Genomic DNA, 16,340 nt, shown 5'->3' with positions numbered 1-16,340 from the left:
GAAGTTAGGGCATCTTGGACCTGGATCCAGATCATAAAGATATTATCAATGAACTTGAACCAGTGGTTTGGTGTTTTGGGAGGCTAGGAGGGTCTCCTCTACATGTCCCATGAAAATGTTGGCATGGAAAGGTGCCATGCAAGTGCTCATGACTGTGCTGCAGATTTGTTTATATAACTTCCCTTCAAATGAGAAGTAGCTGTTGGTTAGGCTAAGTCAGTAAGCTGTATGAGGAATGAGGTAGTGGGTTTGGAGTCTGAAGGATGTAGGGAAAAGTAGTGTTCAATAGCAGTAAGACCATGGGCATGAGTGATGTTGGTGTATAGGGAGGTGGTGCCAACACTGATGAGTAGGGATCCAGGAAGTAAGCAAAATTGTGCTTACATGTAATTATTCTCTAAATAAGAGTTTTTGTTGTTCTCACCGTTGTCTTCAGTCCAGAGATTGGTTTGATGCAGCTCTCCATGCTACTCTATCCTGTGCAAGCTTCTTCATCTCCAAGAAACTACTGCACCTTGCATCCTTCTGAGTCTGCTTAGTGTATTCATCTCTTGGCCTCCCTCTATGATTTTTACCCTCCACACTGCCCTCCAGTACTAAATTGGTGATCCCTTGATGCCTCAGAACACTACCTACTAAACAGTCCCTTCTTCCCATCAAGTTGTGCCACAAATTCGACCTCTCCCCAGTTCCATTCAGTACTTCATTAGTTACGTGATCTACCCATCTAATCTTCGCATTCTTCTGTAGCACCACATTTTGAAAGCTTCTATTCTCTTCTTGTATAAACTATTTATCATAAATGTTTCACATCCATACATGGCTACACTCCATAAAATACTTTTAGAAAAGACTTCCTGACACTTAAATCTATACTTGATGTTAATAAATTTCTCTTCTTCAGAAACACTTTTCTTGCCAGTCTACATTTTATATCCTCTCTGCTTTGACCATCATCAGTTATTTTGCTCCCAAAACAGCAAAATTCATCTACTACTTTAAGTGTCTCTCTTCCCAATCTGATTCCCTCAGTATCACCTCATTTAATTTGACTACATTCCATTATCCTAGTTTTGCTTTTGTTGATGTCCATCTTATATCCTCCTTTCAAGACTCTGTCCATTCTGTTCAACTCCTGACAGAATTACAGTATCATTGGCAAACCTCAAAGTTTTTAGTTGTTCTACATGGATTTTAATTCCTACTCAAAATTTTTCTTTTGTTTCCTTTACTGCTTGCTCAATGTCTCAGTTGAATAACATCAGGGATAGGCTACAACCTAGTCTCACTCACTTCCCAATCACTGCTTCCTTTCATGCCCCTTGACTCTTATAACTGCCAACTGGCTTCTGAACAAATTGTAAATTGCCATTCCCTCCCTGTATTTTACACTTGCCACCTTCAGAATTTGAAAGAGAGTATTCCAGTCAACATTGTCAAAACCTTTCTCTGAGTCTACAAATGCTAGAAATGTAGGTTTGCCTTTCCTTAACCTATCTACTAACTAAAGTCATAGGATTAGTATTACCTCACGTGTTCCAACGTTTCTATGGAATTCAAACTGATCTTCCCCAAGGTTGGCTTCTACCAGTTTTCCCATTCATCTGTAAAGAATTTGTGTCAGTGTTTTGTAGCCATGACTTATTAAATTGATAGTTCAGTAATTTCACACCTGTCAACTCCTGCTTTCTTGACGTCTGAGGGTACTTTTCCAGTCTCATACGTCTTGCTCACCAGATGGTGGAGTTCTGTCAGGGCTGGCTCTCGCTATCAGTAGTTCTAATAGGATGTTCTCTACTCCTGGGGCCTTGTTTCAACTTAGGTCTTTCAGTGCTCTGTCAAATTCTTCACACAGTGTTGTACCTCCCATTTCATATTCACCTACATCCTCTTTCGTTTCCATAATATTTCCCTAGAGTACATCACCCTTGTACAGACACTCTACATACTCCTTACACCTTTCTGTGTTCCCTGCTTTGCTTGGATCTGGTTTTCCATGTGAGCTCCTGATATTCATCCAAATTGTTCTCTTTTTTTCCAAATGTCTATTTAATTTTCCTGTAGGCAGTATCTATATTACACCTAGTGATATATGCCTCTTCATCCTTACATTTGTCATCTAGCCATCCCTGCTTATCTGTTTTGCACTTCCTATTGATCTCATTTTTGAGACATTTGTATTCTTTTATGCCTGCTCCATTTACTACATTTTAATATTTTCTCCTTTCTTCAATTAAATTCAATATCTTTTCTATTACCCACAGATTTCTACTAGCCCTTGTCTTTTTACCTACTTGACTCTGTTGCCTTCAGTGTTTCATCTCTCAAAGCTATCCGTTCTTCTTCTACTGTATTTCTTTCCCCTGTTCTTGTCAATCATTCCCTAATGCTCTCTCCGAAACTCTCCACAACCTCTGGTTCTTTCTGCTTATCCAGGTCCTATTTCCATAAAATTTTGCCTTTTTGCTGTTTCTTCAGTTTAGATTAGTTCATAACCAACAAACTGTGGTCAGAGTCCACATCTGTCCCTGGAAATGTCTTACTGTTTAAAACCTGGTTCCTAAATCTTTGTCTTACCATCATGTAATGTATCTGAAACCTTTCAGTGTCTCCAGGCCTCTTCCATGTATATAACCTTCTTTCATGATTCTCAAACCAAGTGCTAGCTATGATTAGGTTATGCTCTTTGCAAAATTCCACCAGGCGGCTTCCTCTTTCATTCCTTACCCCTCTTCCGTATTGACCTACTACTTTTCCTTCTCTTCCTTTTCTCACTTTCGAATTCCATTCCCCCAAGACTATTACATTTTCATCTCCCTTCACTGTCTGAATAATTTTTTTCTTTCATCATACATTTCTTCTCATCATGTGCAGAGGTAGTTGGCATGTAAACTTGTACTACTGTGGTAGGCATGGTCTTTGTGTCTATCCTGGCTACAACAATCCATTCACTATGCTGTTCGTAGTAACTTACCAGCACTTTTTTTTCATTTTTAAACCTACTCCTGCATTACCTGTATTTGCTTTTGAGTTTATAACCCTGTATTCACCTGACCAGAAGTCTTGTTCCTCCTGCCACCAGACTTCACTAATTCCCACTATATCTAACATTAACCTATCCATTTTCCTTTTTAAATTTTCTAACCTACAGGGTGTATATGCAGACAAGGAAAAAAATCCCGGATTATTCCTAGATTTTTCCCGGATATCCCGTTTAAAAAATATACCTTTTCCCAGGAGAAAATACACTTTTTCCATGCTACGTGACAGTAGGTTTTCCATAGATTTTTCCCTCAGAACTGTAAAACTTATCAGTCCTTTGAATGGTTAAAGTTTTATACACGGGCATAGAACTTTCTGAAAAAGAAAAAGCATGGGACAGAAGTTTTGGAAAGACTTTTCATGAGGGGCAAAAAAAAAGTGAGGAATTTTGGAAAGAACTTTGATGTGCAGCAACATATACACTGCATATTTTCGTATTGTTGTTGTTGTTGTGGTCTTCAGTCCTGAGACTGGTTTGATGCAGCTCTCCATGCTAATCTATCCTGTGCAAGCTCCTTCATCTCCCAGTACCTACTGCAACCTACATCCTTCTGAATCTGCTTAGTGTATTCATCTTTTGGTCTACCTCTACGATTTTTACCCTCCACGCTGCCCTCCAATGCTAAATTTGTGATCCCTTGATGCCTCAGGACATGTCCTACCAACCGATCCCTTCTTCTAGTCAAGTTGTGCCACAAACTTCTCTTCTCCCCAATCCTATTTAATACCTCCTCATTAGTTATGTGGTCTACCCATCTAATCTTCAGCATTCTTCTGTAGCACCACATTTCGAAAGCTTCTATTCTCTTCTTGTCCAAACTATTTATTGTCCATGTTTCACTTCCATACATGGCTACACTCCATACAAATACTTTCAGAAACGACTTCCTGACACTTAAATCTATACTCAATGTTAACAAATTTCTCTTCTTCAGAAACGCTTTCCTAGCCATTGCCAGTCTACATTTTATATCCTCTCTACTTCGACCATCATCAGTTATTTTGCTCCCCAAATAGCAAAACTCGTTTACTACTTTAAGTGACTCATTTCCTAATCTAATTCCCTCAACATCACCCGACTTAATTCGACTACATTCCATTATTCTCGTTTTACTTTTGTTGATGTTCATCTTACATCCTCTCTTCAAGACACTGTCCATTCCGTTCAACTGCTCTTCCAAGTCCTTTGCTGTCTCTGACAGAATTACAATGTCATCGGTGAACCTCAAAGTTTTTATTTCTTCTCCTTGGATTTTAATACCTACTCCGAACTTTTCTTTTGTTTCCTTTACTGCTTGCTCAATATACAGATGGAATAAAATCGGGGAGAGGCTACAACCCTGTCTTACTCCCTTCCCAACCACTGCCTCCCTTTCATGCCCCTCGACTCTTATAACTGCCATCTGGTTTCTGTACAAATTGTAAATAGCCTTTCGCTCCCTGTATTTTACCCCTGTTACCTTTAGAAGCTTTCTCTAAGTCTACAAATGCTAGAATTGTAGGTTTGCCTTTCCTTAATCTTTCTTCTAAGATAACTCGTAAGGTCAGTATTGCCTCACGTGTTCCAACATTTCTACGGAATCCAAACTGATCTTCCCCGAGGTCAGCTTCTACCAGTTTTTCCATTCATCTGGAAATAATTTGCGTTAGTATTTTGCAGCTGTGGCTTATTAAACTGATAGTTTGGTAATTTTCACATCTGTCAACACCTGCTTTCTTTGGGATTGGAATTATTATATTCTTCTTGATGTCTGAGGGTATTTCACCTGTCTCGTACATCTTGCTCACCAGATGGTAGAGTTTTGTCAGGACTGGCTCTCCCAAGGCCGTCAGTAGTTCTAATGGAATGTTGTCTACTCCCGGGGCCTTGTTTCGACTCAGGTCTTTCAGTGCTCTGTCAAACACTTCACACAGTATCGTATCTCCCATTTCATCTTCATCTACATCCTCTTCCATTTCCATAATATTGTCCTCAAGTACATCGCCCTTGTATAGGTCCTCTATATACTCCTTCCACCTTTCTGCTTTCCCCTCTTTGCTTAGAACTGGGTTTCTATCTGAGCTCTTGATGTTCATACAAGTGGTTCTCTTATCTCCAAAGGTCTCTTTAATTTTCCTGTAGGTAGTATCTATCTTACCCCTAGTGAGATAATCCTCTACATCCTTACATTTGTCCTCTAGCCATCCCTGCTTAGCCATTTTGCACTTCCTCTCGATCTCATTTTTGAGATGTTTGTATTCCTTTTTGCCTGCTTCATTTACTGCATTTTTATACTTTCTCCTTTCATCAATTAAATTCAATATTTCTTCTGTTACCCAAGGATTTCTACTAGCCCTCGTCTTTTTACCTACTTGATCCTCTGCTGCCTTCACTACTTCATCCCTCAGAGCTACCCATTCGTCTTCTACTGTATTTCTTTCCCCCATTCCTGTCAATTGTTCCATTATGCTGTCCCTGAAACTCTGTACAACCTCTGGTTTAATCAGTTTATCCAGGTCCCATCTCCTTAAATTCCCACCTTTTTGCAATTCCTTCAGTTTTAGTCTACAGTTCATAACCAATAGATTGTGGTCAGAGTCCACATCTGCCCCTGGAAATATCCTACAATTTAAAACGTGGTTCCTAAATCTCTGTCTTACCATTATATAATCTCTCTGATACCTTTTAGTATCTCCAGGATTCTTCCATGCATACAACCTTCTTTTATGATTCTTGAACCATGTGTTAGCTATGATTAAGTTATCCTCTGTGCAAAATTCTACTAGATGGCTTCCTCTTTCATTTCTTAGCACCAATCCATATTCACCTACTATGTTTCCTTCTCTCCCTTTTCCTACTGTCGAATTCCAGTCACCCATGACTATTAAATTTTCGTCTCCCTTCACTACCTGAATAATTTCCTTTATCTCCTCATACATTTCTTCAATTTCTTCGTCACCTGCAGAGCTAGTTGGCATATAAACCTGTACTACTGTAGTAGGCATGGGCTTCATGTCTATCTTGGCCACTATAATACGTTCACTATGCTGTTTGTAGTAGCTTACCCACACTCCTATTTTTTTATTCATTATTAAAACTACTCCTGCATTACCCCTATTTGATTTTGTATTTATAACCCTGTATTCACCTGACTAGAAGTCTTATTCCTCCTGCCACCAAACTTCACTAATTCCCACTATATCTAACTTTAACCTATCCATTTCCCTTTTTAAATTTTCTAACCTACCTGCCCAATTAAGGGATCTGACATTCCACGCTCCGATCCGTAGAACGCCAGTTTTCTTTCTCCTGATAACGACGTCCTCTTGAGAAGTCCCCACCTGGAGATCCGAATGGGGGACTATTTTACCTCCGGAATATTTTACCCAAGAGGACGCCATCATCATTTATCCATACAGTAAAGCTGCATGCCCTCGGGAAAAATTACGGCTGTAGTTTCCCCTTGCTTTCAGCCGTTCGCAGTACCAGCACAGCAAGGCCGTTTTGGTTAGGGTTACAAGGCCAGATCAGTCAATCATCCAGACTGTTGCCCCTGCAACTACTGAAAAGGCTGCTGCCCCTCTTCAGGAACCACACGTTTGTCTGGCCTCTCAACAGATACCCCTCCGTTGTGGTTGCACCTACGCTATAGCTATCTGCATCGTTGAGGCACGCAAGCCTCCCCACCAACGGCAAGGTCCATGCATCATGGGGGGGATTTTCGTATTCGTATTACGAAAGTATAAATTCGAATTGCACCAAACACAGCACATTAGTTTCTGGAACACTGAAATTGAGATTGCGATGTCCTTTTGTAAGCCAGTCATATCTCATGCCATGTGATCTCGCCAGCTGATGATAGCAGATATTCAGAGCACAGAACACATGTTATAGTCAGCCAATCACAAGATCACTGCTACGTAGTGAGAACACACAAAGAGCAAAAGTTAACGTTTTCCATTAATATACATAGTATAGCTACAAGGAAAGCTTATCATCCACATAAATATATTGATCTCAAAGATTAATAAGCTACAAGAAAAGCTAAGCTTTCACATGTAACACTGATCTTTTTTGCTTGTGTTACACTTTAAGATACTTCACAGGAACGTGTAAGTAAATTTAAAATAATGGGCTTGAAATTCTAGTAAGTGGCTAGTCCTCAAAGTGTTCAGTTTTAAATGCTCTGTGATTTAAGAAATTCATCCCACTTTCTCATATGTAACATAATTCATCTTGCGTAAAAAGAAATTTACTTTGAAAGTAACACTTTTCGAACCACTATTCGCATTACTATCCCGAAACTGTTAGAAATAGGTTCGATTTAGCAGTAGCCAGAGAGCGCCAGAAAACAGGCATTACTGTGCATGTGTAACTGCAGTGGTGTAGGAAGCCCACATGTTCGTATACAGGGTGGTCCATTGATAGTGACCTGGCCAAATATCTCACGTAATAAGCATCAAACGAAAAAACTACAAAGAACGAAACTCATCTAGCTTGAAGGGGAACCAGATGGTGCTATGGTTGGCCCGCTAGATGGCGCTGCCATAGGTCAAATGGATATCAACTGCATTTTTTTAAAATAGGTACCCCCATTTTTTTATTACACATTCATGTAGTATGTAAAGAAATGTGAATGTTTTAGTTGGACCACATTTTTCGCTTTGTGATAGATGGCGCTGTAATTGTCACAAACATATAAGTACATGGTATCATGTAACATTCCGCAAGTGTGGACGGTATTTGCTTCATGATACATTAAAATGGATCATTCACCAATTGTGGAAAAGGTCGATATCGTATTGATGTATGGCTATTGTGATCAAAATGCCCAACGCGCATGTGTTATGTTTGCTGCTCGTTATCCTGGATGACATCATCCAAGTGTCCGGACCATTTGCCGGATAGTTACATTATTTAAGGAAACAGGAAGTGTTCAGCCACATGTGAAATGTCAACCACAACCTACATCAAATGATGATGCCCAAGTAGGTGTTTTAGCTGCTGTCGTGGCTAATCCGCACATCAGTAGCAGACAAACTGTGTGACAATCGGGAATCTCAAAAATGTCGGTGTTGAGAATGCTACATCAACATCGTATCACATTTCTATGGACCAGGAATTGCATGGCGACGACTTTGAACGTCATGCACAGTTCGGTCTCTGGGCACAAGAGAAATTATGGGAAGATGACAAATTTTATGCACGTATTCTATTTAGCAATGAAGCGTCATTCACCAACAGCGGTAACGTAAACCAACATAATATGTGCTGTTGGGCAACGGAAAATCCATGATGGCTGCAACAAGTGGAACATCAGCAACCTTGGCAGTTTAATGTATGGTGCGACATTATGGGAGGAAGGATAATTGGCCCCTATTTTATCGATGGCAATCTAAATTGTGCAATGTATGCTGATTTCCTACGTAATGTTCTACCGATGTTACTACAAGATGTTTCACTGCATGACAGAATGGCATTGGATGTACTTCCAACATGATGGATGTCCAGCACATAGCTCGTGTGCAGTTGAAACGGTATTGAATAGCATATTTCATGACAGGTGGATTGCCCATCGAAGCATCATACCGTGGCCGGCACGTTCATCAGATCTGACATCCCCAGATTTCTTTCTGTGGGGAAAGTTGAAGGATATTTGCTATCGTGATCCATCAACAATGCCTGACACCATGCATCAGCGCATTGTCAATGCATGTGCGAACATTACGGAAGGCGAACTACTCACTGTTGAGAGGAATGTCATTACACATATTGCCAAATGCGTTGAGGTTGACGGACATCATTTTTAGCATTTATTGCATTAATGTGGTATTTACAGGTAATCACACTGTAACAGCATGCGTTCTCAGAAATGATGGGTTCAAAAAGGTACATGTATCACATTGGAACAACCGAAATAAAATGTTCAAACGTACCTATGTTCTGTATTTTAATTTAAAAAAGTTACCTGTTACCAACTGTTCATCTAAAATTGTGAGCCATATGTTTGTGACTATTACAGCGCCATCTATCACAAAGTGAAAAAAGTGGTCCAACTAAAACATTCATATTTCTTTACGTACTACATGAATATGTAATAAAAATTGGGGTTCCTATTTAAAAAAAACATAGTTGATATCCATTTCACCTATGGCAGCACCATCTAGCGGGTCAACCATAGCTCCATCTGGTTTTCCCCTTCAAGCTAGACAAGTTTCATTCTTTGTAGTATTTTTGTTTGACGCTTATTTCATGAGATATTTGGCCCGGTCACGATCAATGGACCACCCTGTCTATAAAGCACTAAGAGAGCTTACATTGCACAATAAAAGAAGCAGGGCATCAGAGGATACTCCAACAGCATCGGAATTTCACAAACCATACTAAAATGCATGATTCAGCTTGAAGTGCACATTGGTTTTTTCAGATTCACAATGAAGTAGGTCCCATCTGATATTAAGCTTTTCAGTGTGGTTTTAGGAATGTAAATTTTCTTGGAGTACTGGTACTGTACTATCTCATATTTGGTTCTTTATTACGGCTTAATGCCATACATGGCAGAAGATGAAAATCTGCACATGGAATTCAGCGAACAGTTGGAACTAGCCAATACTGTGGAACAAAACACTTCATTTCAAATAAATTGATTGCCTCAGTGGAAAGATTAATAAAGCCAAATTTCTTTAGCAAACTGACAAAAATAACTTCATTATTCTGCAAGGCAATTAATGCTTGACTGCTAATAACTTGTAAAAAAAAAAAAAAAATCAGAAAACTGAAACTAAAAATATATTTTTGCCCTCCGTAATTATGTGAATATATTTTAATTCACTTTATAGCTCCAGACCACAGAAATCTGTTTTGTTTTCATTTGATGTGGGAGCTGTAAACGAAGAGGAAACAGCAAAATCACTTAACGCAAACACGGGTCATGTGGAGGCTAACCCCTCCCCACTACAGGTCAGACAACTCTGCGCATGTGCAAATCTGGGAGCTAGGGCGTGCGATAAAAATGTTTTTCATTATCATATAGCTGCTTGCCTGCCGATACATCTAACAGCTACACTTCAAGTAGCAGGAAGTGGGAGAAGTTACTGGTCATACGCAAGTCAACTGCGCATGCACCCGTTGGCAATTGGTCAAATGAACCTAACGTAAACAGTTGTGAAATCACACTCATAGAAAGCAGTTTATTGTTACGAAGTATTACATAGTCTTCGCCCCACAGCCTTTCACATATTTTTGCTATTTGCAGACGCTTGTGCGTGCACGGTGTTTTGTTGTCATAAATGGCGTATTTCCTTTGCCACTAAAGTTTTATTTTTTCCCCCTCTCATTTATATTTTATTGCTGCGGTATCATTCTCCAGAAGCAGGATACAGCAACATTCTTTGCTAGAGAATCAATTCTTATCAGTCAAAATTACAAAAATTTAACTGAAATTAAAGTAATGAAAAATTCCTGGAATTCCGAAAAATTCCCTGGCTTTTCCCAGTTTTCCCCCGGATGAAAAAATTCCCGGGTTTTTCCCAGATTTCCCAGTTGTCCTGGATCGTATACACCCTGAACCTACCTGCCCAATTAAGGGATCTGACATCTCATGCTCCAATCCGCAGAACACCAGTTTTGTTTCTCCTGATAATGACATCCTCCTGAGTAGTCTCCACCCGGAGATCTGAATGGGGGAATATTTTACCTCCAGAATATTTTACCGAAGAGGACACCATCATCATTTAACCATACAGTAAAGCTGCCATTGGAAAAAATTACGGCTGTAGTTTCCCCTTGCTTTCAGCCATTCCCAGTACCAGCACAGCAAGGCCATTTTGGTTAATGTTACAATGACAGATCAGTCAATCATCCAGACCGTTGCCCCTGCAACTACTGAAAAGGCTGGTGCCCCTTTCAGAAACCATATCCATCCACTGTGGTTGCAACTACAGTACGGCTATCTGTATCGCTGAGGCATACAAGCCTCCCCACCAACGGCAAGGTCCGTGGTTCGTTGGGGGAATAGGAGTAATATGTCCAAAGAGTAGAAAATTCAGGATGGAACAACAATAATATGAAACAGATAGATTGCTCCTCACCACAAAGAGGAGGTAATGTGTGGCAGACAGGCACATTGAAGAAAGACTGTTAACTATTATCATAGCAAGTCTTTCATCAGATACGGACAAAATTCATACACATTCACAAATCTATAACCCAGACACACATTACCTTTTCTATCACTCTGATAGCTAATAGTATGTAGTAGTCTTTTTTCAGTCTGGCTATTTGTCATTCAGTGCCTCCTCTGTGTGGTGAATAGCAATATACACATCTCACATAACAGTAAATGTTGTATTCACTGTTGTCTAGCAGTTATCAATATGTAATTAATCAGTTTGTGTGAGTTCCAGTTTTACGACTATACCACTCAATGAGCTGAATGATACTCTGGTTATGTGGCTAACAAGTACCATTTAAGGGTTTTATTGCTTTTACTGGACTGTAATAAATTAAAGAAGATGGTGCATCCATTTATTCTTCACATAGCTTAGATCTTTTCATTATAATAATCTTCTTTCCGAGATCTTTGAAACAGTGTTTACTTTATTTTGTTATACATTTTCTAGCACTCATAGCATTTTTCTGAAAACTACTTTTGTCCTTAACCACTGTATGGTTATTGGGAAATTGTTTTGTTGTGTGATATCACATGCTAATTTGAACACAACTTCTTTCATCATCACCAACCCTGGCTGGCTGCTCTATATGGTCATCCCACTGCCTCATCATTGCCACCGTGCCAGATACTTGATATTAGAAAATAATACATATGTGTTACGTTTTACAGTACCGTATATGAATTTAAAATTGAAATTCAACAAATAGAACAAATCCTTGAACTTACATGAGTTACAAACTAAATTTATCTTGCCACATGCTTGATCTTTAAAAAAGCTTAGATCAGTAAGTTTTGATTTATGCATAATTACATCACCTAATCGTAAGGATACTATCAGAGCTGCACAGTCCGAGTATTTCTATTGATTGCTGTTGCACCATATCAATTGCTGATGAAATCAGGTCCTAGGAAATAAAAATGTCTTTGTTGCTTGGACAATCATGTTGTAATATGTCTTCTCCTTTATGAACTTTGCCATTTATACCTGTTCGCTCTAGAAAACTGCATGTATTATGACCACTATACATTGTTAAAACATTTGCATAGGGATTTCTAATGGATAAATGGGTACATTATGTAAACACAAAATGGGTAAAATTGTTTCCACCAGGCATTTAATGTCTTGGTAGCATAATGACAAAATTTAAAAGTCAATTGTAGAAATGTAAACTTAGCTATTTTATCACTTGGTAAATGTATAGGTGTAAATAGGTCAATAAGGTGTCTCTCTTGCATTAGAGAAAACTGTAATTTCAATTTCAGTTTCATACAAACTTACATATGTCTCAAATTATTTATAATCTCTTGCATTCAGCAGAAAGATTACCTACTCTATTATTATGTATATTCTACACAACTATTTATATTTTTCATTTTATGACCTTTTGCTTGCAACTGTTCTGTAGAACTTATCTTATTATATCATAATAATTGAAATGTTTATCAGAAGAGATCATTATAAAAAATAGTATAAAGAATATTCTAATGAATCAATAGCAACTGTTGAGCAATATATTTAGAAGAAAGTTGAAAACTGGCAGAATTAAATGCTCGCTCTCGGTTCAGAAGAGTGCAACCTGTGAAGTGTTCAATATTCACCAATTGCAGACTCCTATTTTTGGTCCTTTCAAGCAACTATAACAAGGATTTGTGACTACCATGATAGAATTCTCTATTTGTTTCATTATTTTGTGAAATGTTTCAACTTCTCTATGACATCCCTAACAAAAGATTTCTGTATAACTCCATACACAAATTGTAGAAAAACCAGCAAGTACATAGCTAGTGAGGACTGATTGAAAGTTAATTATATTCTCACATATCAATTTGTATATAGTTCAACTAATACTTAATTATCTAGTGATTTTTGTAGCCTTTGATGTCTGATCATAGCCAAGTGTGATGCTTTTTTTACTACTCTCCTGTGTTTTATGTTGATTTTGTACATATCATATGGGCTTGAAAATTCAGGTCACTGGATTGTTCACTTTCTTTGATTTTCAACAAATGTATGATTTGCTTCCTCTTGGTTACAGGAGATTAACTTTAGCCACAAATTCCATGTTCAGATGCCTACTTGAGCTACCCTGTAACTTCAACTTTATAGGAGACGCATTTACTCGATAAAGATGACAGAAATAAGAGAGATGTATAATTCAAAGATATACATCAAATACTGTAAATACATTAGGTTTTGCACAATCAATTTACATTTTGGATTTTAATATTATTATTGCAGTTGTTCAGGTTAAACATGTATTTTCACAAAATTAATAATTTTCAAGACTTTACAACTTTACAATACAAAAACAAAATATATAAAATTGTTTACGGCTAATTTGAATCTAGCATAACCACACCTACAATTGTCCGTATTTACTCGAATCTATGCCGCACTTTTTTTCCGGTTTTTGTAATCCAAAAAACCGCCTGCGGCTTAGAATCGAGTGCAAAGCAAGCGGAAGTACTGAAAAATGTTGGTAGGTGCTGCCACAACTAACTTCTCCCGTCGAATATATGTAGCGCTATACGGGCATGCTTTGTAGGCACAAAGATAAATACTGGCGCCAAAACCTCTGCGTCAGTAAATAATTTTTTTTAAAAAAAGGGTGGAAGACGAGCTTTTTTTCTCCGCCCTGAGTTTCGACCACTGCATTTTCATACATTATCCAACGAAGTAAGTACAAATTCCGTATTGTTCATCTTCGAATGTAGCAGAATTTCAATGTACTACGAAAATCCGACTGGCAAGACTGTTGGGATGTTTGTCAATATGGCCAACTCTACGTTCTAAATTTTTTCCTACCTGTGAGAAGAGATGGTTGCTAATAGGAACCTGATGAAATGTGAATCACATGCAGTATTCTCTTCACCATAAGAAAGAATGTGAATATAAACATTTTGCCATGTATTCCTTTGTGTTTGCTGCTATCTCATTTAATTCCTGTCTGCCTAATAAACTACGAAACTAAGAGTGAGACAACAGCTAACGCGGAAGAATGTACATATCCTGTCATGTTTATATTCGTATTATTCTTATACCTAATAGTGATACAGTCAGAAATGAAGCACGGCAAGATGACTAATTTCTGTGCAGAATTTGATGTAATAAAGAAGCGGCTGCAAAGATTTTCAAACGGAGAAAAATTTTCGCGTAACTCTCGTTCAGAACATGTTCTATCATACGCAGTCTATTATTTGGTTCTTGTTAAACATTATCAAAGAAAGCAGCAGTGTAAGTAACAACAAATAGCAGTCTTTTGCCATTGTTTCGCTAATGAGACGATTCCTCTCTCTCTCTCTCTCTCTCTTTTTTTTTTTTTTTTATTTATTGTAAGCGGCAGTAGGCGATCACAAAAGCAAGCCATGCTGCGAGCGGCGAAAGGCCGTAAACACACACTATCAGAATGTGACAAACAATACGTGACATAGTACAGTAATCCATTTTCAGCTTAGAGTGACGTAAACATCTATAACAAAGAAAACGGCACTTATAAGATCAAAGCAAAATAAGCAATCGATTCAAACCAGACGAAGCAAGTGAAAAAGGAAGGGTACCCGTATAATTACGGACGGAGCGCCTGACGCACAGCAATGGCTACCTGGTGAAGCTTAACTGCTAAGCTTACGACTCGAACCAAACTACTGTAGCTGTATCGTTATTCATTCGATCTAAATTGTGTCTTATATTACAATGGACCAACTTTGTTTCGATTTGGAGGTGCGGCATAAAACTTTTCTCTCCCCTTGAATTTCGAGTCTCAAATTTCACGTGCGGCTTAGATTCGGGAAATTTTTTTTTCTTTTATTTCGAGTCTCATTTTTCAGGTGCGGCTTAGATTCGAGTGCGGCTTAGATTCGAGTAAATATGGTATTTTCATAAAAGTTATCTTAATAATGTATCCAAATTGATGAAACTAAACCCCACACCATGAAAATTACAAAATGAGCGTCCTGACACTGTGTTATGACAGTAAGTGAAGACACTGATATCCTATGTAGCAAAATCCCATGCACTGAAAACGATTCTATGGTCTATGTACCTATTACCTGTGAATTCTTTCCAATTGCACCATTGGTAGCCAGATACAAACAACAGTGATGCCTGCATTTAGATTTGTTCTATCTCCAACCAGCACTGCTCCAGAAATCTTTTTCAAATTATTGATAAATATTACAGATACCATAAATGTATGTGCTCTAGCCAAGTCTTTGGCTATCCTGAAAACCTGTCCTAAAATGAATTTTATTGTAATTATTCCTTCTTTTAAATCATTAATATTTCTGTAAATAGAATGCAGTTGGGCTTTTGGTTCAAATGATTTGATGTACATTGCTTTTTAGGAAACTAAGATGCAGGTTGATGATCAGTTCTCTGTCCTTACACAGGCTACAGACGTTTTGTTCTCCTTCTTCCCCTTCCTTCATTTTTTCATGTTTTCCCATGGGTCTCCTATGGTATTTGTTGTCTGTGGTTTTATTTATTGTAATCCAATTTCCACAACTCTTTTTACTTATTAAATTTTGTAGTGTATATTTTTATAGGTTTCATTACTAACTTTATTACTTATTAATTTTATTAATTATTTCAGACTGATGCAGTATCGAATACAAGCTCACAAGAAGAAAATAGTAGTCCTTAAAAATTCTGGAATTGTAAAACCGTTACCATTTATCATTTAATGGATGGACTGATGTAACAAGATTGTAACTCTATAAACTTGATTATCTTTTAAGATTAGGAGCAACAGCTATCTTATCATCATGATTTTTTTTACTTTATTTTCATACTGTTGTTGATTTTATATTCCTTTGTGAAAATATATATATCATATCTTCTAATTGTATATTTATATTCTTGTTATGGCCCTGGATATTTATATTCTTGTTATGGCCCTTTCATTACTGAAAATAAATAAATATTTAATTAGAAATGGTGACTCAGTATTTACAATAAAAACTGTAATAAACATGGCTAATTGTCATGCATCAAAAGTTGTGACAAATAGAATAGACACACATGAAGTAACTTTTTGTTACCATTATTTCTGTTACTCTTCATTTCCTTTTGCTTTGCAAATACACGACCTGTAGCAGCAATGTAATAACATGACACAATTTTCATAATTTTATTACCTTTGGACT

At 37.8% G+C, this 16,340-nt stretch overlaps 1 protein-coding gene across 1 annotated transcript in view; it reads left to right on the top strand.

Moving 5' to 3' along the window:
* Positions 1-15,907, top strand: part of LOC126176558 (uncharacterized) — a 179,239-nt gene extending 163,332 nt beyond the window's left edge. Inside the window, exon 13 of the mRNA XM_049923718.1 lies at positions 15,788-15,907. Coding sequence (XP_049779675.1) covers positions 15,788-15,838 — 51 coding nt within the window. The 3' untranslated portion in view covers positions 15,839-15,907. The remainder of the gene's footprint in view (positions 1-15,787) is intronic.
* Positions 15,908-16,340: the final 433 nt, after the last annotated feature.

Source organism: Schistocerca cancellata, chromosome 3 (genome assembly GCF_023864275.1).
Source record: "Schistocerca cancellata isolate TAMUIC-IGC-003103 chromosome 3, iqSchCanc2.1, whole genome shotgun sequence".
In the NCBI taxonomy this organism is placed as follows: domain Eukaryota; kingdom Metazoa; phylum Arthropoda; class Insecta; order Orthoptera; family Acrididae; genus Schistocerca; species Schistocerca cancellata.
This window is presented reverse-complemented; position numbering and strand designations above follow the sequence as displayed.